The sequence below is a fragment of the Ascaphus truei genome, chromosome 9, assembly GCF_040206685.1.
Source record: "Ascaphus truei isolate aAscTru1 chromosome 9, aAscTru1.hap1, whole genome shotgun sequence".
NCBI lineage: Eukaryota > Metazoa > Chordata > Amphibia > Anura > Ascaphidae > Ascaphus > Ascaphus truei.
Window position 1 is genome coordinate 21,646,412 of NC_134491.1, and position 24,562 is coordinate 21,670,973.

At 59.5% G+C, this 24,562-nt stretch overlaps 1 protein-coding gene across 1 annotated transcript in view; it reads right to left on the reverse strand.

Annotated features, from left to right (window-relative positions):
* The window catches only part of PIK3C2B (phosphatidylinositol-4-phosphate 3-kinase catalytic subunit type 2 beta), a 154,342-nt gene that overhangs the window by 26,925 nt on the left and 102,855 nt on the right, over positions 1-24,562 (reverse strand). Inside the window, 6 exon segments of the mRNA XM_075613715.1 lie at positions 179-272; positions 791-979; positions 7,750-7,825; positions 7,828-7,891; positions 14,297-14,405; positions 16,719-16,886. Of these exon segments, the coding sequence (XP_075469830.1) occupies positions 179-272; positions 791-979; positions 7,750-7,825; positions 7,828-7,891; positions 14,297-14,405; positions 16,719-16,886 (700 nt within the window).

A 24,562-nucleotide genomic window follows, 5' to 3' on the forward strand; every position in this document is an offset into this window, starting at 1 on the left:
GCTGGGGGCTGGTTATATTGACCTGTACGAGCTGCGGGAGATAATTAGGGGGGCGGGGGGCTGGTTATATTGACCTGTACGAGCTGCGGGAGATAATTAGAGGGGCGGGGGGCTGGTTATATTGACCTGTACGAGCTGCGGGAGATAATTAGGGGGGCGGGGGGCTGGTTATATTGACCTGTACGAGCTGCGGGAGATAATCCAGGAGCTCGGCGTCAGAAATTGAGTCGATCCACTGCACGGCCGTACGCCGGACCTCCTGATCAGGGAACCTAAGGGACAGAGAGATGGGAGCAAGTGCAAACAGAGACAGGTGAGCCAGAGAGAGAGACAGAGACAGGTGAGCCAGAGAGAGAGACAGAGACAGATGAGCCAGAGAGAGAGACAGAGAGAGAGACAGAGACAGGTGAGCCAGAGAGAGACAGAGACAGGTGAGCCAGAGAGAGAGACAGAGACAGGTGAGCCAGAGAGAGAGACAGAGACAGGTGAGCCAGAGAGAGAGACAGAGACAGGTGAGCCTGAGAGAGAGCCTGAGAGAGAGACAGAGACAGGTGAGCCAGAGAGAGAGACAGAGAGAGACAGAGACAGGTGAGCCAGAGAGAGACAGACAGGTGAGCCAGAGAGAGACAGAGACAGAGAGAGAGACGTTTCAGAGAAAGAGAAGAAAGCGAGAGAGGGATGTTTGAGAGAGAGGAGAGAGAGAAGAGGGGTACGTTTCACAGAATGCCCCCCCAGTAACAGGTGGAGATGCCACGCAACCAGTGACCAACCCATTACAGATGGCACCTACGTGGCGTGCAGCAACCCCAGGGCGTCCTGATGCTTCATGTGTGTCCACTGGCCCAGCAGGGCATAGATGTCGGGCAGGCATGCCCACTCCCAGCTGGGGGCGCTGGCCAGGACAAGGGGCAGGGAGCTGACCTCGGAGTGGCAGTAATAACGCTTCTCCCATAGGCGCTTCTTGTCCAGATCGGTCAGCCTGAAACCGCCCAACACATCGGGAAATTAACATGCTGCTCTGTATGATGATGCCGAGTAGCACTGTGTACTATCACCCCCTGACACTTATCACACGGATACTAATTACCTGTATAGGTTATCACCTATGGATAATAAACCTGCTGCTATGTACATGCCAATATTGAACAAGTTATCACGAGGATCCCTATATGTTTTCAGCCTTAGATTGTAAGCTCTTGGGGCAGGGACTCCTTTTTTCGTCTGCAGCGCTTATTCCCATTATGGCTCATATGATTATGTAACGTGTGTTACTGCTGTGAAGCGCTGTGTACAAGAACGGCACTATATAAAGACATACATGCCCACACAGCAGGGGGCTCAACTCCGGTCCTCAAGCCCACCCCCACACCCCCCAAAAAAAGGTCACGATTTCAGGATATCCCAGCTTCAGCACAGGTGTCTCAAACGGTCCCTGCTTCAGCACAGGTGGCTCAACCAGTCTAAGACTGAGCCTCTGATTGAGCCACCTGTGCTGAAGCAGGGTTATCCTGAAAACCTGCCCTGTTGGGGGGGGCCTTGAGGACCCCTGCCATGTTGTGCTCCATTAAAGATTTCTATGCAGCTAATATTATTTCAGTGAAGGAAGAGCTAGGGGATCCCTCTGCCCTGCGTTAATAAAAGCAGACGCTGCTCTCGGCCAGCAGAGGGCAGTAGAGGTCTGTGCCTGCGGGGCCATTGGGCAGGGGCCAGCTGGGAGATGACTGTCACAGGTTTGTCACAATGCCACAGCCCAGGAAGTGGCTGTCACCACGGCTAATTAAAAGGCTGTGACAAAACAAACTTAACCGCTTTGCTGCTGAAGGGCAGCGCTTCCAGGAAAGGGTTAAATCCGTTTCCACGTTCCCATGAATTATTGGGGGACACAGAGACTGGAACCCTTTAATGGACGAGGTGCAGCAAGGACAAACTGGTCAACACAGGGAGAGAGGGAGCCAGGACAGGGCTGAGGGGGTCAGGGGACAGAGAGCAGGGGATCAGGGGACAGAGAGCGGGGGATCAGGGACAGAGAGCAGGGGATCAGGGGGAGCAGGGGAGCAGGGGGAGCAGGGGAGCAGGGGATCAGGGGGAGCAGGGGATCAGGGGGAGCAGGGGGTGACGTCCCCAAAGCAATTTCAGGCTTTTAACAAAGTCCCAACATCGGTTAAATGTTTGCAGGCAGCTTAACCCCCTCTCTGCCAGACTGACACAGTCACTCACTAATAAAGCTGTGGCCACACGCAGAGCTGCATGTAACTGATTATCAATGAGTTCTGTGAAGACCACATCAGTCTCTCCGTCACTAGTGATAGAGTTGCGCTGCAGTCACCACACAGACTCTTGGTCTTTTCCAGTCAGATCCCAGGCCGGGTGTAGCGTTACAGTCTGATCCCAGGCCGGGTGTAGCGTTACAGTCAGATCCCAGGCCGGGTGTAACGTTACAGTCAGATCCCAGGCCGGGTGTAACGTTACAGTCAGATCCCAGGCCGGGTGTAGCGTTACAGTCTGATCCCAGGCCGGGTGTAGCGTTACAGTCTGATCCCAGGCCGGGTGTAGCGTTACAGTCAGAGCCCAGGCCGGGTGTAACGTTACTGTCAGATCCCAGGCCGGGTGTAGCGTTACAGTCAGATCTCAGGCCGGGTGTAGCGTTACAGTCAGATCCCAGGCCAGGTGTAGCGTTACAGTCAGATCCCGGGCCGGGTGTAGCGTTACAGTCAGATCCCGGGCCGGGTGTAGCGTTACAGTCAGATCCTAGGCCGGGTGTAACGTTACTGTCAGATCCCAGGCCGGGTGTAGCATTACAGTCAGATCCCAGGCCGGGTGTAGCATTACAGTCAGATCCCAGGCCGGGTGTAGCGTTACAGTCAGATCCCAGGCCGGGTGTAGCATTACAGTCAGATCCCAGGCCGGGTGTAACGTTACAGTCAGATCCCAGGCCGGGTGTAACGTTACAGTCAGATCCCAGGCCGGGTGTAACGTTACAATCAGATCCCAGGCCGGGTGTAGCATTACAGTCTGATCCCAGGCCGGGTGTAACGTTACAATCAGATCCCAGGCCGGGTGTAACGTTACAATCAGATCCCAGGCCGGGTGTAGCATTACAGTCAGATCCCAGGCCGGGTGTAGTGTTACAGTCAGATCCCAGGCCGGGTGTAGCATTACAGTCTGATCCCAGGCCGGGTGTAGCGTTACAGTCAGATCCCAGGCCGGGTGTAACGTCACAGTCAGATCCTAGGCCGGGTGTAACGTTACTGTCAGATCCCAGGCCGGGTGTAGCATTACAGTCAGATCCCAGGCCGGGTGTAGCGTTACAGTCAGATCCCAGGCCGGGTGTAGCGTTACAGTCAGAGCCCAGGCCGGGTGTAGCGTTACTGTCAGATCCCAGGCCGGGTGTAGCATTACAGTCAGATCCCAGGCCGGGTGTAGCATTACAGTCAGATCCCAGGCCGGGTGTAGCGTTACAGTCAGATCCCAGGCCGGGTGTAGCGTTACAGTCAGAGCCCAGGCCGGGTGTAGCGTTACTGTCAGATCCCAGGCCGGGTGTAGCATTACAGTCAGATCCCAGGCCGGGTGTAGCGTTACAGTCAGAGCCCAGGCCGGGTGTAACGTTACAGTCAGAGCCCAGGCCGGGTGTAGCGTTACAGTCAGATCCCAGGCCGGGTGTAGCATTACAGTCAGATCCCAGGCCGGGTGTAACGTTACTGTCAGATCCCAGGCCGGGTGTAACGTTACAGTCAGATCCCAGGCCGGGTGTAGCATTACAGTCAGATCCCAGGCCGGGTGTAACGTTACAGTCAGATCCCAGGCCGGGTGTAACGTTACAGTCAGATCCCAGGCCGGGTGTAACGTTACAATCAGATCCCAGGCCGGGTGTAGCATTACAGTCTGATCCCAGGCCGGGTGTAACGTTACAGTCAGATCCCAGGCCGGGTGTAACGTTACAGTCAGATCCCAGGCCGGGTGTAACGTTACAATCAGATCCCAGGCCGGGTGTAGCATTACAGTCTGATCCCAGGCCGGGTGTAACATTACAATCAGATCCCAGGCCGGGTGTAACGTTACAATCAGATCCCAGGCGGGTGTAGCATTACAGTCAGATCCCAGGCCGGGTGTAGCGTTACAGTCAGATCCCAGGCCGGGTGTAGCATTACAGTCTGATCCCAGGCCGGGTGTAGCGTTACAGTCTGATCCCAGGCCGGGTGTAGCGTTACCGTCAGATCCCAGGCCGGGTGTAGCATTACAGTCTGATCCCAGGCCGGGTGTAGCGTTACAGTCAGATCCCAGGCCGGGTGTAACGTTACTGTCAGATCCCAGGCCGGGTGTAGCATTACAGTCAGATCCCAGGCCGGGTGTAGCGTTACAGTCTGATCCCAGGCCGGGTGTAGCGTTACAGTCTGATCCCAGGCCAGGTGTAGCATTACAGTCAGATCCCAGCCGGGTGTAGCATTACAGTCAGATCCCAGGCCGGGTGTAGCGTTACAATCAGATCCCAGGCCGGGGTGTAGCGTTACAGTCAGATCCCAGGCCGGGTGTAACGTTACAGTCAGATCCCAGGCCGGGTGTAGCATTACAGTCAGATCCCAGGCCCGGTGTAACGTCACAGTCAGATCCCAGGCCGGGTGTAACGTTACAGTCAGATCCAGGCGGGTGTAACGTTACAGTCAGAGCCCAGGCCGGGTGTAACGTTACAGTCAGAGCCCAGGCCGGGTGTAACGTTACAGTCAGACAGCTGCAGCATGTGTGGGAGCGGTGTGACAACTACAGCACACCCACCTTATCTCCCCCGGGCTGCCCATCACCCAGACAGACATCTGTAAGGTACACACCGCAGCATCAAGGCAACCACTACAGATACCATTCAGGAGGAATTCCCCCCCAGGGGGAGCGCCGGGTGCAGTGTTAGCAGAGTGAGAGGGGAGCGCAGAGAGTAGTGAAACCAGAACGAGAGGGGGGAGCGCAGGGTGTAGTGTTGGAAGAGGAAGACGGGAATGCCGTGTGCAGTGCTGGCAGAGGGAGAGGGGAGCGCAGGATTGAGTGTTAGGAGAGGGGAGTGCAGGGTGCAGTGTTAGCAAAGAGAGGGGAGCGCAGGGTGCAGTGTTATTAGAGAGAGAGGGGAGTGCAGGGTGCAGTGTTAGCAGGGAATGGGGAGCGCAGGATACAGTGTTATTAGAGAGAGAGGGGGGCGCAGGGTGCAGTGTTAGAAGAGGAAGAGGGCGCAGGGCACAGGGTTAGAAGAGGAAGAGGGCGCAGGGTGTAGCAGAGGGAGAGGGGAGCGCAGGGTGCAGCCTAGGAGAGGATAGGGGAGCGCAGGGTGCAGCCTTAGCAGAGGGAGAGGGGAGCGCAGGGCGCAGTGTTTGCAGAGGGAGAGGGAGCGCAGGGTGCAGTGTTAGCAGAGGGAGAGGGGAGCGCAGGGCGCAGTGTTTGCAGAGGGAGAGGAGGGAGAGGGGGAGCGCAGGGTGCAGTGTTAGCAAAGAGAGGGGAGCGCAGGGTGCAGTGTTAGCAGAGAGAGAGAGGGGAGCGCAGGGTGCAGTGTTATTAGAGAGAGAGGGGAGTGCAGGGTGCAGTGTTAGCAGGGAATGGGGAGCGCAGGATACAGTGTTATTAGAGAGAGGGGGGCGCAGGGTGCAGTGTTAGAAGAGGAAGAGGGCGCAGGGCACAGGGTTAGAAGGAAGAGGGCGCAGGGTGCAGGGTTAGCAGAGGGAGAGGGGAGCGCAGGGTGCAGCCTTAGGAGAGGATAGGGGAGCGCAGGGTGCAGCCTTAGCAGAGGGAGAGGGGAGCGCAGGGCGCAGTGTTTGCAGAGGAGAGGGGGGAGCGCAGGGTGCAGTGTTAGCAGAGGGAGAGGGGAGCGCAGGGCGCAGTGTTTGCAGAGGGAGAGGGGAGGGAGAGGGAGCGCAGGGTGCAGTGTTAGCAAAGAGAGGGAGCGCAGGGTGCAGTGTTATTAGAGAGGGGAGTGCAGGGTGCAGTGTTAGCAGGGAATGGGGAGCGCAGGATACAGTGTTATTAGAGAGAGAGGGGGGCGCAGGGTGCAGTGTTAGAAGAGGAAGAGGGCGCAGGGCACAGGGTTAGAAGAGGAAGAGGGCGCAGGGTGCAGGGTTAGCAGAGGGAGAGGGGGAGCGCAGGGTGCAGCCTTAGGAGAGGATAGGGGAGCGCAGGGTGCAGCCTTAGCAGAGGGAGAGGGGAGCGCAGGGCGCAGTGTTTGCAGAGGGAGAGGGGAGCGCAGGGTGCAGTGTTAGCAGAGGGAGAGGGGAGCGCAGGGCGCAGTGTTTGCAGAGGGAGAGGGGAGGGAGAGGGGAGCGCAGGGTGCAGTGTTAGCAGAGGATAGGGGAGCGCAGGGAGCAGCCTTAGCAGAGGGAGAGGGGAGCGCAGGGCGCAGTGTTAGCAGAGAGAGGGGAGCGCAGGATACAGTGTTATTAGAGAGAGAGGGGGGCGCATGGTGCAGTGTTAGAAGAGGAAGAGGGCGCAGGGCACAGGGTTAGAAGAGGAAGAGGGCGCAGGGTGCAGGGTTAGCAGAGCGAGAGGGGAGCGCAGGGTGCAGCCTTAGGAGAGGATAGGGGAGCGCAGGGTGCAGCCTTAGCAGAGGAGAGGGGAGCGCAGGGCGCAGTGTTTGCAGAGGGAGAGGGGAGCGCAGGGCGCAGTGTTAGCAGAGAGAGAGGGGAGCACAGGGTGCAGTGTTAGCAGAGGAAGAGGGGAGCGCAGGGCGCAGTGTTAGTAGAGAGAGAGAGGGGGCGCAGGGTGCAGTGTTAGTAGAGGGAGAGAGGAGCGCAGGGTGCAGTGTTAGCAGAGAGAGAGGGGAGCGCAGGGCGCAGTGTTAGCAGAGAGAGGGGAGCGCAGGGCGCAGTGTTAACAGAGGGAGAGGGGAGCGCAGGGTGCAGCGTTAGCAGAGGGAGAGGGGAGCGCAGGGTGCAGCGTTAGCAGAAGAGAGGGGAGCGCGGGGTGCAGCGTTAGCAGAGGGAGAGGGGAGCGCAGGGTGCAATGTTAGCAGAGGGAGAGGGGAGAGGGGAGCGCAGGGTGCAGTGTTAGCAGAGGGAGAGGGGAGCGCAGGGTGCAGTGTTAGCAGAGGGAGAGGGGAGCGCAGGGTGCAGCGTAGGCAGAGGGAGAGGGGAGCGCAGGGTGCAGCGTAGGCAGAGGGGAGCGCAGGGTGCAGCGTTAGCAGAGGGAGAGGGGAGCGCAGGGTGCAGTGTTAGCAGAGAGAGAGGGGAGCGCAGGGGGCAGTGTTAGCAGAGAGAGGGGAGCGCAGGGGGCAGTGTTAGCAGAGGGAGAGGGGAGCGCAGGGGGCAGTGTTAGCAGAGGTAGAGGGGAGCGCAGGGTGCAGTGTTAGCAGAGGGAGAGGGGAGCGCAGGGTGCAGTGTTAGCAGAGAGAGAGGGGAGCGCAGGGGGCAGTGTTAGCAGAGGGAGAGGGGAGCGCAGGGTGCAGTGTTAGCAGAGAGAGAGGGGAGCGCAGGGTGCAGTGTTAGCAGAGAGAGAGGGGAGCGCAGGGTGCAGTGTTAGCAGAGAGAGAGGGGAGCGCAGGGTGCAGTGTTAGCAGAGAGAGAGGGGAGCGCAGAGTGCAGTGTTAGCAGAGAGGGAAGCGCAGGGTGCAGTGTTAGGAGAGGAAGAGGGCGCAGGGTGCAGGGTTAGGAGAGGAAGAGGGGAGCGCAGGGTGCACTAAAGGGATAAACTAAACCCACACAGCGCCCCCCGTCTGTCCCCAGTGTGACTGACGCTTTTCTCTTTCCGTACCGCCAGCAGTGAAGGGGTTAAGTGCGTCCTCACCAGTATAAGGACTCCTTCTGCATGGCGTCCCGCAGCCTCCGGCGGTCCTCCTCACCCAGGCTGGAAAAGTCGTATTTGGACTGAAACCCTCACTTTCCGACCTCGCAAATCTCACCTCGAAAGCGGAGGTGGGAAAATCAATCTGCAGAGAGAGATTGGGGAAAGAGAAGGGGGGGAGAGGGGGGAAGAGAGAGAGAGACGGAGAGGGGAAAGAGAGAGGGGGAAATGGAGAAAGAGGGGGAAGAGAGAGGAGAGGGGGGAAAAGGAGAAAGGGGGGGGAGAGAGGGGGAAATGGAGAAAGGGGGGAAAAGAGAGAGAAAAAGGGGGAAGAGAGATAAAGGGGGGGCAGTGGGAGGGAAGAAAGAGATGGGGAGGGAGGAGGAAGAGAGAGAGGGGGGGGAGAGCGGAGAGCGAGAGAGGGGGGAATGGAGAAAGGGGGGAAGAGAGAGAGAGGAGGGGAAGAGAGAGAGAAAAAGGAGAGAGAGAGGGGGGAGGGGGGAAGAGAGAAAGAGAGGGGGGATAGAGAAAGAGGAGGGGGCTGGGGTTAGACACCTCAAAAGACAATAAGGAGCTGTGCCCCTGTCTGTGCAGCCACGCTATGCAATCAAGGGAAAGCACTCAGTCACGTAACAGCTTATTCTATTTTTAACAAGTGTTCTAGTTTAAATTCAGAGTTGTAAAAGCAGCCCCCCCCCCCCCCCCCACTCCAGCACAAACAAGTCTCCCTTCCCCTTTATCTCTCTGGCTAATGACAGCAGCATCATTACATTTACCCCCCTCCCTCCAAAAAGAAAACTGGGTTAACCATGTGCCTCTGCCAGCAATGAAGGGGTTAAGAGCACAGGCTCAAAGCCCGATGATAAAACGCTGGAGTTGTCAGAAATCTCCGTTATTAAACCCAGAAGCCCCCGCGTGCGCGCCTCACTTTCCTGGCAGCGGGGCGGCAGCAGCTGGTTTTTATTGTGAGTAAAATAGGTCGGTTCTCATTCCTTTCATCCAGAGAAACGCTGCTCCGCGTCCAAACACAGAGAGGAGCGGACGTGGCATTGTGTGGCCTGACCCCCATCCTGCATACCCTGCGGGGGGTGAGAGGGTGACTGACCTAAATCTCCCCCCTACCACCCTGAATACCATACGGGGTGTGAGAGGGCGAGTCTGACCCCAAATCTCCCCCATCCCCATCCTGAATACCCTGCGGGGTGTGAGAGGGTGACTGACCCCAAATCTCCCCCCTACCCACCCTGAATACCATACGGGGTGTGAGAGGGCGAGTCTGACCCCAAATCTCCCCCCTCCCCATCCTGAATACCCTGCGGGGTGTGAGAGGGTGACTGACCCCAAATCTCCCCCCTACCCACCCTGAATACCATACGGGGTGTGAGAGGGCGAGTCTGACCCCAAATCTCCCCCCTCCCATCCTGAATACCCTGCGGGGTGTGAGAGGGTGACTGACCCCAAATTCCCCCCCACCCCCATCCTGAATACCATACGGGGTGTGAGAGGGCGAGTCTGACCCCAAACCTCTCCCCCCCAATCCTGCATACCCTGCGGGGTGTGAGAGGGCGAGTCTGACCCCAAATCCCCGACCCCCGAACATCTGTCTCCTTTCCCAACTAGAGTACCCACGTCTCTCCTCAACTAGGGTACCACGTCTCTCCTCCAAATGTGTCAGAACTGCGACCCCCAATGTGACTGCAACCCCCCCTTCCCCCACTGTGACTGTGACGCCCCTTCCCCCACTGTGACTGTGACCCCCCCTTCCCCCACTGTGACTGTGACCCTCCCTTCCCCCACTGTGACCCCCCCTTCCCCCACTGTGACTGTTACGCCCCCTTCCCAACTGTGACTGTGACGCCCCCTTCCCCACTGTGACTGTGACGCCCCCTTCCCCCACTGTGACTGCGACCCCCCCTTCCCCCACTGTGACTGTGACCCCCCCTTCCCCCACTGTGACTGTGACCTCCCCTTCCCCCCACTGTGACTGCGACCCCCCCTTCCCCCACTGTGACTGTGACCTCCCCTTCCCCCCACTGTGACTGTGACCTCCCCTTCCCCCCACTGTGACTGCGACCCCCCCTTCCCCCACTGTGACTGTGACCTCCCCTTCCCCCCACTGTGACTGCGACCCCCCTTCCCCACTGTGACTGCGACCCCCCATTCCCCCACTGTGACTGCGACCCCCCCTTCCCCCACTGTGACTGCGACCCCCCCCTTCCCCACTGTGACTGTGACCTCCCCTTCCCCCCACTGTGACTGCGACCCCCCCTTCCCCCACTGTGACTGTGACCTCCCCTTCCCCCACTGTGACTGCTACGCCCCCTTCCCCCACTGTGACTGCGACCCCCCTTCCCCCACTGTGACGCCCCCCTCCCCCCCACTGTGACTGCGACGCCCCCTTCCCCCACTGTGACTGCGACCCCCCCTTCCCCCCACTGTGACTGTGACCTCCCCTTCCCCCCACTGTGACTGCGACCCCCCCTTCCCCCACTGTGACTGTGACCTCCCCTTCCCCCCACTGTGACTGCGACCCCCCCTTCCCCACTGTGACTGTGACGCCCCTTCCCCCACTGTGACTGCGACCCCCCCTTCCCCCACTGTGACTGTGACGCCCCCTTCCCCACTGTGACTGCGACGCCCCCTTCCCCCACTGTGACTGCGACCCCTCTTCCCCCACTGTGACTGCGACCCCCCTTCCCCCACTGTGACTGCGACCCCCCTTCCCCCACTGTGACTGTGACGCCCCCCTTCCCCCCACTGTGACTGCGACCCCCCCTTCCCCCCACTGTGACTGTGACCCCCCCTTCCCCCACTGTGACTGTGACGCCCCCTTCCCCCACTGTGACTGCGACCCCCCTTCCCCCACTGTGACTGTGACCCCCCTTCCCCCACTGTGACTGTGACGCCCCTTCCCCCGCTGTGACTGTGACCCCCCTTCCCCACTGTGACTGCGACCCCCCCTTCCCCCACTGTGACTGCGACCCCCCCTTCCCCCACTGTGACTGTGACGCCCCCTTCCCCCACTGTGACTGTGACGCCCCTTCCCCCACTGTGACTGTGACGCCCCCTTCCCCACTGTGACTGTGACGCCCCCTTCCCCCACTGTGACTGTGACCCCCCTTCCCCCACTGTGACTGCGACCCCCCCTTCCCCCACTGTGACTGCGATGCCCCCTTCCCCCACTGTGACTGTGACCCCCCTTCCCCACTGTGACTGTGACGCCCCCTTCCCCCACTGTGACTGCGACCCCCCCTTCCCCCACTGTGACTGTGACGCCCCCTTCCCCCACTGTGACTGTGACGCCCCCTTCCCCCACTGTGACTGTGACCCCCCTTCCCCACTGTGACTGCGACCCCCCCTTCCCCCACTGTGACTGCGACTCCCCCTTCCCCACTGTGACTGTGACCCTCCCTTCCCCCACTGTGACTGCGACGCCCCCTTCCCCCACTGTGACTGTGACCCCCCCTTCCCCCACTGTGACTGTGACCCCCCCTTCCCCACTGTGACTGCGACGCCCCCTTCCCCCACTGTGACTGCGACCCCCCCTTCCCCCACTGTGACTGCGACGCCCCCTTCCCCCACTGTGACTGTGACGCCCCCTTCCCCCACTGTGACTGTGACCCCCCTTCCCCCACTGTGACTGCGACCCCCCCTTCCCCCACTGTGACTGCGATGCCCCCTTCCCCCACTGTGACTGTGACCCCCCTTCCCCCACTGTGACTGTGACGCCCCCTTCCCCCACTGTGACTGTGACCCCCCCTTCCCCCACTGTGACTGTGACGCCCCCTTCCCCCACTGTGACTGCGACCCCCCCTTCCCCCACTGTGACTGTGACGCCCCTTCCCCCACTGTGACTGCGACCCCCCCTTCCCCCACTGTGACTGCGACCCCCCCTTCCCCACTGTGACCCCCCCTTCCCCACTGTGACTGTGACGCCCCCTTCCCCCACTGTGACTGTGACCCCCCCTTCCCCCACTGTGACTGCGACCCCCCCTTCCCCCACTGTGACTGCGACCCCCCCTTCCCCCACTGTGACTGCGACCCCCCCTTCCCCCACTGTGACTGCGACCCCCCCTTCCCCCACTGTGACTGCGACGCCCCCTTCCCCCACTGTGACTGTGACCCCCCTTCCCCCACTGTGACTGTGACGCCCCTTCCCCACTGTGACTGCGACCCCCCTTCCCCCACTGTGACTGTGACGCCCCCTTCCCCACTGTGACTGTGACCCCCCCTTCCCCCACTGTGATTGTGACGCCCCCTTCCCCCACTGTGACTGTGACCCCCCTTCCCCCACTGTGACTGCGACCCCCCCTTCCCCCACTGTGACTGCGACCCCCCCTTCCCCACTGTGACTGCGACCCCCCCTTCCCCACTGTGACTGTGACGCCCCCTTCCCCACTGTGACTGCGACCCCCCCTTCCCCACTGTGACTGTGACCCCCCCTTCCCCCACTGTGACTGTGACGCCCCCTTCCCCCACTGTGACTGCGACCCCCCTTCCCCCACTGTGACTGCGACCCCCCCTTCCCCCACTGTGACGGTGACGCCCCCTTCCCCCACTGTGACTGCGACCCCCCCTTCCCCCACTGTGACTGTGACCCCCCTTCCCCACTGTGACTGTGACGCCCCCTTCCCCACTGTGACTGCGACCCCCCCTTCCCCCACTGTGACTGCGACCCCCCCTTCCCCACTGTGACGGTGACGCCCCCTTCCCCCACTGTGACTGTGACCCCCCCTTCCCCCACTGTGACTGTGACGCCCCCTTCCCCCACTGTGACTGTGACCCCCCTTCCCCACTGTGACTGCGACCCCCCCTTCCCCCACTGTGACTGCGACCCCCCCTTCCCCCACTGTGACTATGACCCCCCCTTCCCCACTGTGACTGCGACCCCCCCTTCCCCCACTGTGACTGTGACCCCCCTTCCCCACTGTGACTGTGACGCCCCCTTCCCCACTGTGACTGTGACGCCCACTTCCCCCACTGTGACTGTGACCCCCCCTTCCCCCACTGTGACTGTGACGCCCCCTTCGCCCACTGTGACTGTGACGCCCCCCCCCTTCCCCCACTGTGACTGTGACGCCCCCTTCCCCCACTGTGACTGTGACCCCCCCTTCCCCCACTGTGACTGTGACGCCCCCTTCCCCACTGTGACTGTGACGCCCCCTTCCCCCACTGTGACTGTGACCCCCCTTCCCCCACTGTGACTGTGACGCCCCCTTCCCCCACTGTGACTGTGACGCCCCCTTCCCCCACTGTGACTGTGACCCCCCCTTCCCCCACTGTGACGTGACGCCCCCTTCCCCCACTGTGACTGCGACTCCCCCTTCCCCCACTGTGACTGTGACCCTCCCTTCCCCCACTGTGACTGTGACGCCCCCTTCCCCCACTGTGACTGTGACGCCCCCTTCCCCCACTGTGACTGGTGACGCCCCCTTCCCCCATTGTGACTGTGACGCCCACGGCTGGACCCCCGAACCTTATTTTTTTTTTAAACCGGGCAACAGGACCACTACTTTCTTTTGGACCCCCTGGGCCACAGAACAAGGCGAGCTGCACATCGTGCTGCGGCCTTTTACACTGTGTAACACACGGGATGTGCAATACAGGGTGTGCTCGTTACTGTGCTCGTTACTGCTTAAGGAGCGCGGCCCACACGAGGCGCGCTTGCTGCCCGGGACTGGGCACATTGAAAAAGCACGTGGTAGGAAATGAACGGCCGCCATATTTAAAACGCCCCGCGTGAATTATTCAGCCTCAGCATTTCCATTCCAAGGGAGATGAAAGAGACGGCCACGGGTGACCCACGGACAGTCACCGGCTTGCCAGCCACGGCCATCGCACTTTAGTAATGGCTAGCACACGGTGGAGCCCCTGTACCGAAGAGCTTACAGTCTAATGCCTGGGGGCCCAGGGTGGGTGCAGTGTGCTATTCCGGCACTGAAGGGGTTACACGTAGCAGCACAGTAACGAGTTTCAGCGCCTGCGCTGGAAGCCGCACTTGGCCACGTCCACGGAGCGGGTCCAGGTTTTGTAGCGGGATGAAGCCATGGAAAGTGTGGCTGCAGGAGGGGAGTGGGAAGGAGACCAGCGACTTACAGAAGCAAGGCCTGCCGTCTGCGGATAATGAACACGCCGCGCTGTATAGTACTGGCGGAGTATCTCTTCTTATAGAGATAATAAACACGCTCGCGCTGTATAAGGGTGTTGAGCATCTCTATATACTGATAATGAACATGCTGCGCTGTATAATGGTGTTGAGTATCTCTATATACTGGTAATGAACATGCTACGCTGCATTAATGGTGTGGAGTATCTAAATACTGATAATGAACACTGACAGCACTGTATAAAGATGCTAAATATGAAACGCTGATAACGAACGTGTTGCCACTGTATAATGACGCAGAGTATCTCTATACGCTGATAATGAGCGTGTTGCACTGTATAATGACACAGAGTATCTCTATACGCTGATAATGAGCGTGTTGCACTGTATAATGACACAGAGTATCTCTATACGCTGATAATGATATGTGGGTGGCGGATGTACCTGCAGGATGATGCTATCCGGCTCGTTCACGTTGGGGGTGCTGAAGCTGGAGCTGCCATGCTTTGTAGTTGGCCAGAGACCCAGTAACCGCCGGCCGCAGGTTAAAACCCTACCGGTGAGATAAAACATTATACAAGCAGGGTTGGTGGCACGTGGAACCCTCAGTCCCTCGTCGCGCATACACCGACCCCTGAGGGGGCAGGGGACAGTCCGGAGAGGCAGAGGGGGACAGGGGACAGTCCGGAGAGCAGAGGGACAGGGGACAGTCCGGAGAGCAGAGGGGACAGGGGACAGTCCGGAGAGCAGAGGGGCAGGGGGGGGGGACAGTCCGGAGAGCAGAGGGGACAGGGGACAGTCCGGAGAGCAGAGGGGATAGGGGACAGTCCGGAGAGCAGAGGGGACAGGGGACAGTCCGGGAGAGCAGAGGGGACAGGGGACAGTCCGGAGAGCAGAGGGGACAGGGGACAGTCCGGAGAGCAGAGGGGACAGGGGACAGTCCGGAGAGCAGAGGGGACAGGGGACAGTCCGGAGAGCAGAGGGGACAGGGGACAGTCCGGGGAGCAGAGGGACAGGGGACAGTCCGGAGAGCAGAGGGGACAGGGGACAGTCCGCGGGAGCAGAGGGGACAGGGGACAGTCCGGGGAGCAGAGGGGACAGGGGACAGTCCGGAGAGCAGAGGGGACAGGGGACAGTCCGGAGAGCAGAGGGGACAGGGGACAGTCCGAGAGCAGAGGGGACAGGGGACAGTCCGGAGAGCAGAGGGGACAGGGACAGTCCGGAGAGCAGAGGGGACAGGGGACAGTCCGGAGAGCAGAGGAGACAGGGGACAGTCCGGAGAGCAGAGGGGACAGGGGACAGTCCGGAGAGCAGAGGGGACAGGGACAGTCCGGAGAGCAGAGAGGGACAGGGGGACAGTCCGGAGAGCAGAGGGGATAGGGGACAGTCCGGAGAGCAGAGGGGACAGGGGACAGTCCCGGAGAGCAGAGGGGACAGGGGACAGTCCGGAGAGCAGAGGGGACAGGGGACAGTCCGGAGAGCAGAGGGGACAGGGGACAGTCCGGAGAGCAGAGGGGACAGGGGTCAGTCCGGAGAGCAGAGGGGACAGGGGACAGTCCGGAGAGCAGAGGGGACAGGGGACAGTCCGGAGAGCAGAGGAGACAGGGGACAGTCCGGAGAGCAGAGGGGACAGGGGACAGTCCGGAGAGCAGAGGGGACAGGGGACAGTCCGGAGAGCAGAGGGGACAGGGGACAGTCCGGAGAGCAGAGGGGGACAGGGGACAGTCCGGAGAGCAGAGGGGACAGGGGGACAGTCCGGAGAGCAGAGGGGACAGGGGACAGTCCGGAGAGCAGAGGGGACAGGGGACAGTCCGGAGAGCAGAGGGGACAGGGGACAGTCCGGAGAGCAGAGGGGACAGGGGACAGTCCGGAGAGCAGAGGGACAGTCCGGAGAGCAGAGGGGACAGGGGACAGTCTGAAGAGCATATGGGACAGAGAACAGTCCGTAGCAAAGTGGGTAGGGGACAGTCTGGAGCAGAGGGGACAGAGGACAGTCCGGAGCAGAGGGAACAGTCCAGAACAGAGACAGAGGACAGTCCAGAGCAGAGAGGACAGAGGACAGTCAGGAGCAGAGAGGACAGAGGACAGTCCGGAGCAGAGGGGACAGTCCGGAGCAGAGGGGACAGGGGACAGTCCGGAGAGCAGAGGGGACAGGGGACAGTCCGGAGAGCAGAGGGGACAGGGGACAGTCCGGAGAGCAGAGGGGACAGGGGACAGTCCGGAGAGCAGAGGGGACAGGGGACAGTCCGGAGAGCAGAGGGGACAGGGGACAGTCCGGAGAGCAGAGGGGACAGGGGACAGTCCGGAGAGCAGAGGGGACAGGGGACAGTCCGGAGAGCAGAGGGGACAGTCCGGAGAGCAGAGGGGACAGGGGACAGTCTGAAGAGCAGAGGGGACAGAGAACAGTCCGTAGCAAAGTGGGTAGGGGACAGTCTGGAGCAGAGGGGACAGAGGACAGTCCGGAGCAGAGGGGACAGTCCAGAACAGAGACAGAGGACAGTCCAGAGCAGAGAGGACAGAGGACAGTCAGGAGCAGAGAGGACAGAGGACAGTCCGGAGCAGAGGGGACAGTCCGGAGCAGAGGGGACAGGGGACAGCCCGGAGCAGAGTGGACAGGGGACAGCCCGGAGCAAAGGGGACAGTCCGGAGCAGAGGACAGTCTGGAGCAGAGGGGACAGTCCGGAGCAGAGGGGACAGGAGACAGTCCGGAGCAGAGGGGACAGGACACAGTCCGGAGCAGAGGGGACAGGGGATAGTTGGGAGCAGAGGGGACAGTTAGGAGCAGATGGGACAGAGAGGCAGGGGACAGTATTTTTGGGACGTGTGTGCTGTAGGTGTCATTAGAGGGTCTAAGTGCAGAACATACTGCCTGAAGTTGAACAGCGGAGTGGTGACCCAGCCCAAAGCCTCTGGACTCCGCCTCTGCTTGCTGGCGTCGGAGGAGGTTCCCGGAGGCGGAACGGGAACGGCGTACAGCGTGACCGTGAGGAGGGTCTCCCGCGGCAGGTGGTTTATCTGGACTGGAAAACAGATCCTACACAGAGAAAGAGATCGCCACCGATGTCGAACACGTCAGCAGCCACAAACAGCACTGCTCATCCGGGCAATAAAACATCGATACAGACCCAAAACGTGACAATGTATAAGAAATACCCCCACCACGGGAAAAACACGGGGACGTTACATTCCACGGATCCCGTCGCGGCATTACTGAATTTATATGAAAAATGAATTTGCACAAACAAAGGAATCATTGTTTTATTATTTGCAGCAATAGTGTGGTAAAGCCGCAGTCAGCGGGGTTCCTGCGTGTGCATTTCCTTTCACTTACTTTCGGAGACCTCTTCTTGGCCTTTCCGAAACGGTTTTTATTTTTAAATGCTGATGCTCCGTTCCGGAGATACAATCGTTTGCAATATTCAGTGTCCGGGAGTTTAAAATGGAGTTTTACCCCCCCCTCCAGAGCCCAGTGTAGTCTAAAGGTTACCATGGCAACCTCAGATGTTTCAGCAGGGGTGGGGGGGGGCAACTGCAGTCCTCAAGTGCCACTAACAGGTCAGGCTTTCCGCACTTAGATCAGGTTTACTGGTGTAGGGTATAGGGGTCAGGTTTTCAGGATATCCCTGCTTCAGCACAGGTGGCTCAATCAGTGGCTCAGTCGAAAGCCACCTGTGCTGAAGCAGGAATAACCTGACCTGTTGGTGTCCCTTAAGGACTGGAGTTGGCCGCTCCTGTGCTCGAGCTTAAGAAAATCATGCTTTTAACACCAGAAACATTCATAATCTATATATTGTTTTAAAGAGCAGGACATGCTCAGGGTGACAAGATACTACAGTATAGGAGCTAAACCTGGCCTTGATGTCTGGGGGTGGGCGGGGGGGGGGGGGGGAGGGTGGGGGGAGGGTGGGGGGGAAGGGAAGGCTGATTTAATATTTACATGTTAACATCGCTGAACAATGAACGGTTTATAAGGAAGGAAGTGAAAACCGGCAGGAGTAAAACTAACACATGGAAACCGTATAAATAAATCTATTTCCGCCAGAGCAGTGCTGGGGTCTGCATTATGTGAAGTCAAACCCTGGCCACGGACCCTCCCACACGGAGAATGATGTGGAAGTTTGGTGAGCGCTTTAGTAGACGTCGCACTGCGGTATAGATTTGTTACAGGATGTGAGGCCTTAGCCCTGGGGTGGGCAACTCCAGTCCTCAAGGGCCGCCAACAGGTCGGGTTTACAGGATATCCCTGCGTCAGCATGGGTGGCTCAATCAGTGGCTCAGTCGAAGACTTCCAGGGATAGGGCACGGGCGACCAATCGCGGAACTTGGGCCTGGCCGACCAATCACGGAAGTTGGTCCAGGCTGACCAATCGCGGAACTTGGGCCTGGCCGACCAATCACGGAAGTTGGTCCAGGCTGACCAATCGCGGAACTTGGGCCCGGCCGACCAATCACGGAAGTTGGTCCCGGCTGACCAATCGCGGAACTTGGGCCTGGCCGACCAATCGCGGAACTTGGGCCTGGCTGACCAATCGCGGAACTTGGGCCTCGCCGACCAATCACAGAAGTCGGGCACTTCCTCTGCAATTCCCCAGCCCAACAGGCCATTGGATGCTCACCCCTCTCTGTCCGCACCCTCCGCCCCCAGGGACGGCGGTGGCCTGACTGAAGGTATCCCACTAGCCGCTCCCTCCCTTTGTTATCTCACTAGTCTCTCCTAACTGCCACTTGTTATGTCTCCCACAGCTGCCCCTCTGATTACACTTACGCCTTTAACCCTCTGCACTTTCACTATACCCTCCTGTACCTGTCTCCCACTACGCTGCTCAGCTTGGAAGGGACCGCGCTGCTCGCTCAGTGTCCATCTCCTTTTGTACGGCGCCAGTAGCGGATTTCCCATTAGGCCCGGGCCTTGGGCGGCAAAATTTGGGGGTGCGGCAAGAATTTCCGCCCCCATATGCATTTGCCGCGCTCTCGGCCCTATCAAACCTAATGGGAAGGCGCTTCCATGTGACCTGCCGCCCTCGACCGCCTTTGGAATCCCAGCGTCAAATGACGCCGCGGACGCCCCAACGTGATGTCACATGGCGTCTCGTTGTCAAACGACGGCGCGGTATCATGGCAACGCGACGCCGTACGCCATCACGTTTATGACGTCCGCGGCGTCATTTGACGCTGGGATTCCAAAGGAAATGGAGGAGCGGCAGCAAGGAGGCGGCAACACAGCCAAGCGCCATGGGGCGGCGGATTCTCCAATCCGCCGCTGTGCAGCACTGTGTACAACGTCAGCACTATACAAGAATAATTTGAATAATCCACTGCATCAACATGGGACAGTTTCCTAGATGGATTCTGTACACAACTTTTTTTCTTTTTCATCTGAGAAAGAGACTTGTGTGGTTTTGGGAAACCTGTGTTCTAACGCCATGTTCTGATGCTGGCCCGGTAATAGATATGACAATGTGTAACCCGCCTGCACACGCACTACAGAAGTTTGGGTAATATAATACAAGCATTGTGTATCGTCCGAGAGCTCCGGATACAGAATGAACATTGCAACCAACCATCCCGATTCCTGGCATGGCGGAGTGGGGGACCCCAACCATCCCGATTCCTGGCATGGCGGAGTGGGGGACCCCAACCATCCCGATTCCTGGCATGGCGGAGTGGGGGACCCCAACCATCCCGATTCCTGGCATGGCGGAGTGGGGGACCCCAACCATCCCGATTCCTGGCATGGCGGAGTGGGGGACCCCAACCATCCCGATTCCTGGCATGGCGGAGTGGGGGGCCCAACCATCCCGATTCCTGGCATGGCGGAGTGGGGAGCCCAACCATCCCGATTCCTGGCATGGCGGAGTGGGGGGCCCAACCATCCCGATTCCTGGCATGGCGGAGTGGGGGACCCCAACCATCCCGATTCCTGGCATGGCGGAGTGGGGGACCCCAACCATCCCGATTCCTGGCATGGCGGAGTGGGGGACCCAACCATCCCGATTCCTGGCATGGCGGAGCGGGGAGCCCAACCATCCCGATTCCTGGCATGGCGGAGCGGGGGGCCCAACCATCCCGATTCCTGGCATGGCGGAGTGGGGGACCCCAACCATCCCGATTCCTGGCATGGCGGAGTGGGGGACCCCAACCATCCCGATTCCTGGCATGGCGGAGTGGGGGACCCAACCATCCCGATTCCTGGCATGGCGGAGCGGGGGGCCCAACCATCCCGATTCCTGGCATGGCGGAGTGGGGGACCCCAACCATCCCGATTCCTGGCATGGCGGAGTGGGGGACCCCAACCATCCCGATTCCTGGCATGGCGGAGCAGGGAGCCCAACCATCCCGATTCCTGGCATGGCGGAGCAGGGAGCCCAACCATCCCGATTCCTGGCATGGCGGAGTGGGGGGCCCAACCATCCCGATTCCTGGCATGGCGGAGTGGGGGACCCCAACCATCCCGATTCCTGGCATGGCGGAGTGGGGGACCCCAACCATCCCGATTCCTGGCATGGCGGAGTGGGGGACCCCAACCATCCCGATTCCTGGCATGGCGGAGTGGGGCCCAACCATCCGATACCCCCCCCACCACCCTTTCTCCTCCCCTCCCCCACCCCCCACCCACCCACCTCCCCTTTTCCCCCCACCTTTTCCACTCCTCCACCCCCCTCCTGGCATGGCGGAGTGGGGGCCCAACCATCCCGATTCCTGGCATGGCGGAGTGGGGAGCCCAACCATCCCGATTCCTGGCATGGCGGAGTGGGGGACCCCAACCATCCCGATTCCTGGCATGGCGGAGTGGGGGCCCAACCATCCCGATTCCTGGCATGGCGGAGTGGGGAGCCCAACCATCCCGATTCCTGGCATGGCGGAGTGGGGAGCCCAACCATCCCGATTCCTGGCATGGCGGAGCAGGGAGCCCAACCATCCCGATTCCTGGCATGGCGGAGTGGGGGGCCCAACCATCCCGATTCCTGGCATGGCGGAGTGGGGAGCCCAACCATCCCGATTCCTGGCATGGCGGAGTGGGGGGCCCAACCATCCCGATTCCTGGCATGGCGGAGTGGGGAGCCCAACCACCCCGATTCCTGGCATGGCGGAGTGGGGAGCCCAACCATCCCGATTCCTGGCATGGCGGAGTGGGGAGCCCAGGCACCTTCTCTATTACATGGGATTTTCTGGCTCAGGCGTGGCCAACTCCAGTTTTCACTGATTGAGCCACCTGTGCTGAAGCAGGGACATCCTTCAATCCTGGCCTGTTGGTGGCCCTTGAGGACTGGGGTTGGTCTCTCCTGAGATAGTTCTTCGCCCACTTTGGTGCCCTGGTGGATAACCCCTTTGATGCCACACAACACATTGGGAGCCTGTGTGGCACAGGAGTTAAAGGGTAGCATCAAGCGGAAGGGGGGAGTGGGCGATATGAGAAAGGAGAGGGAGAGGGGGGATGTGAGGGTGAAAGGAGGGAGAGGGGGGATGTGAGGGAGAAAGGAGGGAGAGGGGGGATAGGAGAAAGGAGGGAGAGGGGGAAAGGAGGGTGAGGGGGGATGTGAGGGAGAAAGGAGGGAGAGGGGGGATGTGAGGGAGAAAGGAGGAAGAGGGGGGATGTGAGGGAGAAAGGAGGAAGAGGGGGGATGTGAGGGAGAAATGAGGGAGAGGGGGGATAGGAGAAAGGAGGGAGAGGGGGAAAGGAGGGTGAGGGGGGATGTGAGGGAGAAAGGAGGGAGAGGGGAGACGTGAGAAAGGAGGGAGAGGGGGAAATAAGAGGGAAAGGGGGATGAGAGGGTGAAAGGAGGGAGAGGGGAGACGTGAGAAAGGAGGGAGAGGGTAAGGGGGATGTGAAAAAGGAGGGAGAGGGGGAAATAAGAGGGAAAGGGGGAATGAGAGGGAGAAAGGAGGATGTGAGAAAGGAGGGAGAGGGGGAAATGAGAGGGGCTTATTAAACAGAGAGGAGGGAGAGGGGGAAATGAGAGGGGCTTATTAAACAGAGAGGAGGGAGAGGGGGAAATGAGAGGGGCTTATTAAACAGAGAGGAGGGAGAGGGGGAAATGAGAGGGGCTTATTAAACAGAGAGGAGGGAGAGGGGGAAATGAGAGGGGCTTATTAAACAGAGAGGAGGGAGAGGGGGAAATGAGAGGGGCTTATTAAACAGAGAGGAGGGAGAGGGAGAAATGAGAGGGGCTTATTAGCAGAGAGGAGGGAGAGGGGGAAATGAGAGGGGCTTATTAAACAGAGAGGAGGGAGAGGGGGGAAATGAGAGGGCTTATTAAACAGAGAGGAGGGAGAGGGGGAAATGAGAGGGGCTTATTAAACAGAGAGGAGGGAGAGGGGGAAATGAGAGGGGCTTATTAAACAGAGAGGAGGGAGAGGGGGAAATGAGAGGGGCTTATTAAACAGAGAGGAGGGAGAGGGGGAAATGAGAGGGGCTTATTAAACAGAGAGGAGGGAGAGGGGGAAATGAGAGGGGCTTATTAAACAGAGAGGAGGGAGAGGGGGAAATGAGAGGGGCTTATTAAACAGAGAGGAGGGAGAGGGGGAAATGAGAGGGGCTTATTAAACAGAGAGGAGGGAGAGGGGGAAATGAGAGGGGCTTATTAAACAGAGAGGAGGGAGAGGGGGAAATGAGAGGGGCTTATTAAACAGAGAGGAGGGAGAGGGGGAAATGAGAGGGGCTTATTAAACAGAGAGGAGGGAGAGGGGGATGTGACGACATCAGTTATTACAGGAAGGTGCGGGATTGAAGCATTTTTCATGCCAGAACACAAAGGTCACGCTCTGAAGTTGAAAGATGAGAAGCTCGTGGAAAGGAATGCCCACTTCAAAGGCCAGCCTCGTAATCCCAAACTCTTTCAAACCCCGCAGCATTACCTTACAGGAGAGTGGCTGACCTCTGTGTGTCAGATCGACGCTGCTTCAGACTGAGTGAGATGGGATCAGCAGTGAGCTGCCATCTTTTCCTGATCCCGTGAAGTTGATCCCAGCTCAGTGTTGTACGGCCCAGGTACGGGGCCCGGATATCGGGGCTGAATCTCCCCCAGTAAAGCACATTCCTGCAGCCGCTGATCCCGGGGAGTGGGAGAGATTCCTGCAGGTGCCTCCTACACGCACTTTACGTTCTCCCTGGATGTGGGAATACTGGGGCTTCCTTCGCCGCCTGGTAAACATCTCCCCGATGTATTTATATCCATCCCTCAGCAGCGGCCTAAGTAATTCTCCCAGATCCAGGGCCCCTCTGCTTCCCAATATTAATCCCCTCAGTCTCCTAGCTCATATCTCTCCCACCCTATTTTTCATAGCTCTTTCCCCCTTCTCCCACTTCCCCCCCTCCCGCTCTCCTCCTGCTTTCCCCTTCTCCCCTTCTCTGCCCCTCCCCCCGTCTGTTCTCCCTCTCTCTTCTCTCTCCCTCCCTCTCTTTCGCCCCCTTCTCACTCACTATCTCCACTCTCCCCTGTCCCTCGCTCTCCCCTTCTCTTTCTCCCCCTTCTCTCTCTCTCTTCTCCGTGGGACAGCAGGCACTTTCTAAATTTATCCGTTTTCCATACGCCGGCTGCTTCCCCTCACATAGCAGGGAGGGTAGTGACTGAGGCGGGAAGGGGCTCTCAGCCGGAGTCAGTCCGCGGTAGGCTATTTTGGGACAGTGCTCTCCCCCTGCAGACCTGCAGTTGAGCTCAGAGCACCCAGCAAGAGGACAGAGGGCCCAGCGCTGGGTGCAGCACGTGAGTCAGAGGCCCCCAGCAATCCGTGGGACCGCACACACCCCAGGGGTTTGAGATTGTTTTCGGTGGACCGGAGCGCGCCTGTGCACTGGCTCTTTACAAACGTTTTATTAACTGAAAGGGAGGATCTCACATAGAATTTGTACTCCTTTTGTGGTGCAAATAGTCAGTTATGTATAAATGCGGAGCCAACGCAAAGCTATGTGTGTAATGCGACACAGAGCAATATACAGCCACTGGAACATAGCACTGTAATATAGAAGGCTTCTGTCTCTGCACATCACAGGTGTGTCCCGCTGTGCACATCACAGGTGTGTCCCGCTCTGCACATCACAGGTGTGTCCCGCTCTGCACATCACAGGTGTGTCCGCTCTGCACATCAGAGGTGTGTCCCGCTCTGCACATCAGAGGTGTGTCCCGCTCTGCACATCACAGGTGTGTCCCGCTCTGCACATCACAGGTGTGTCCCGCTCTGCACATCAGAGGTGTGTCCCGCTCTGCACATCAGAGGTGTGTCCCGCTCTGCACATCAGAGGTGTGTCCCGCTCTGCACATCACAGGTGTGTCCCGCTCTGCACATCACAGGTGTGTCCCGCTCTGCACATCACAGGTGTGTCCCGCTCTGCACATCACAGGTGTGTCCCGCTCTGCACATCACAGGTGTGTCCCGCTCTGCACATCACAGGTGTGTCCCGCTCTGCACATCACAGGTGTGTCCCGCTCTGCACATCAGAGGTGTGTCCCGCTCTGCACATCACAGGTGTGTCCCGCTCTGCACATCACAGGTGTGTCCCGCTCTGCACATCACAGGTGTGTCCCGCTCTGCACATCACAGGTGTGTCCCGCTCTGCACATCACAGGTGTGTCCCGCTCTGCACATCACAGGTGTGTCCCGCTCTGCACATCACAGGTGTGTCCCGCTCTGCACATCACAGGTGTGTCCCGCTCTGCACATCACAGGTGTGTCCCGCTCTGCACATCACAGGTGTGTCCCGCTCTGCACATC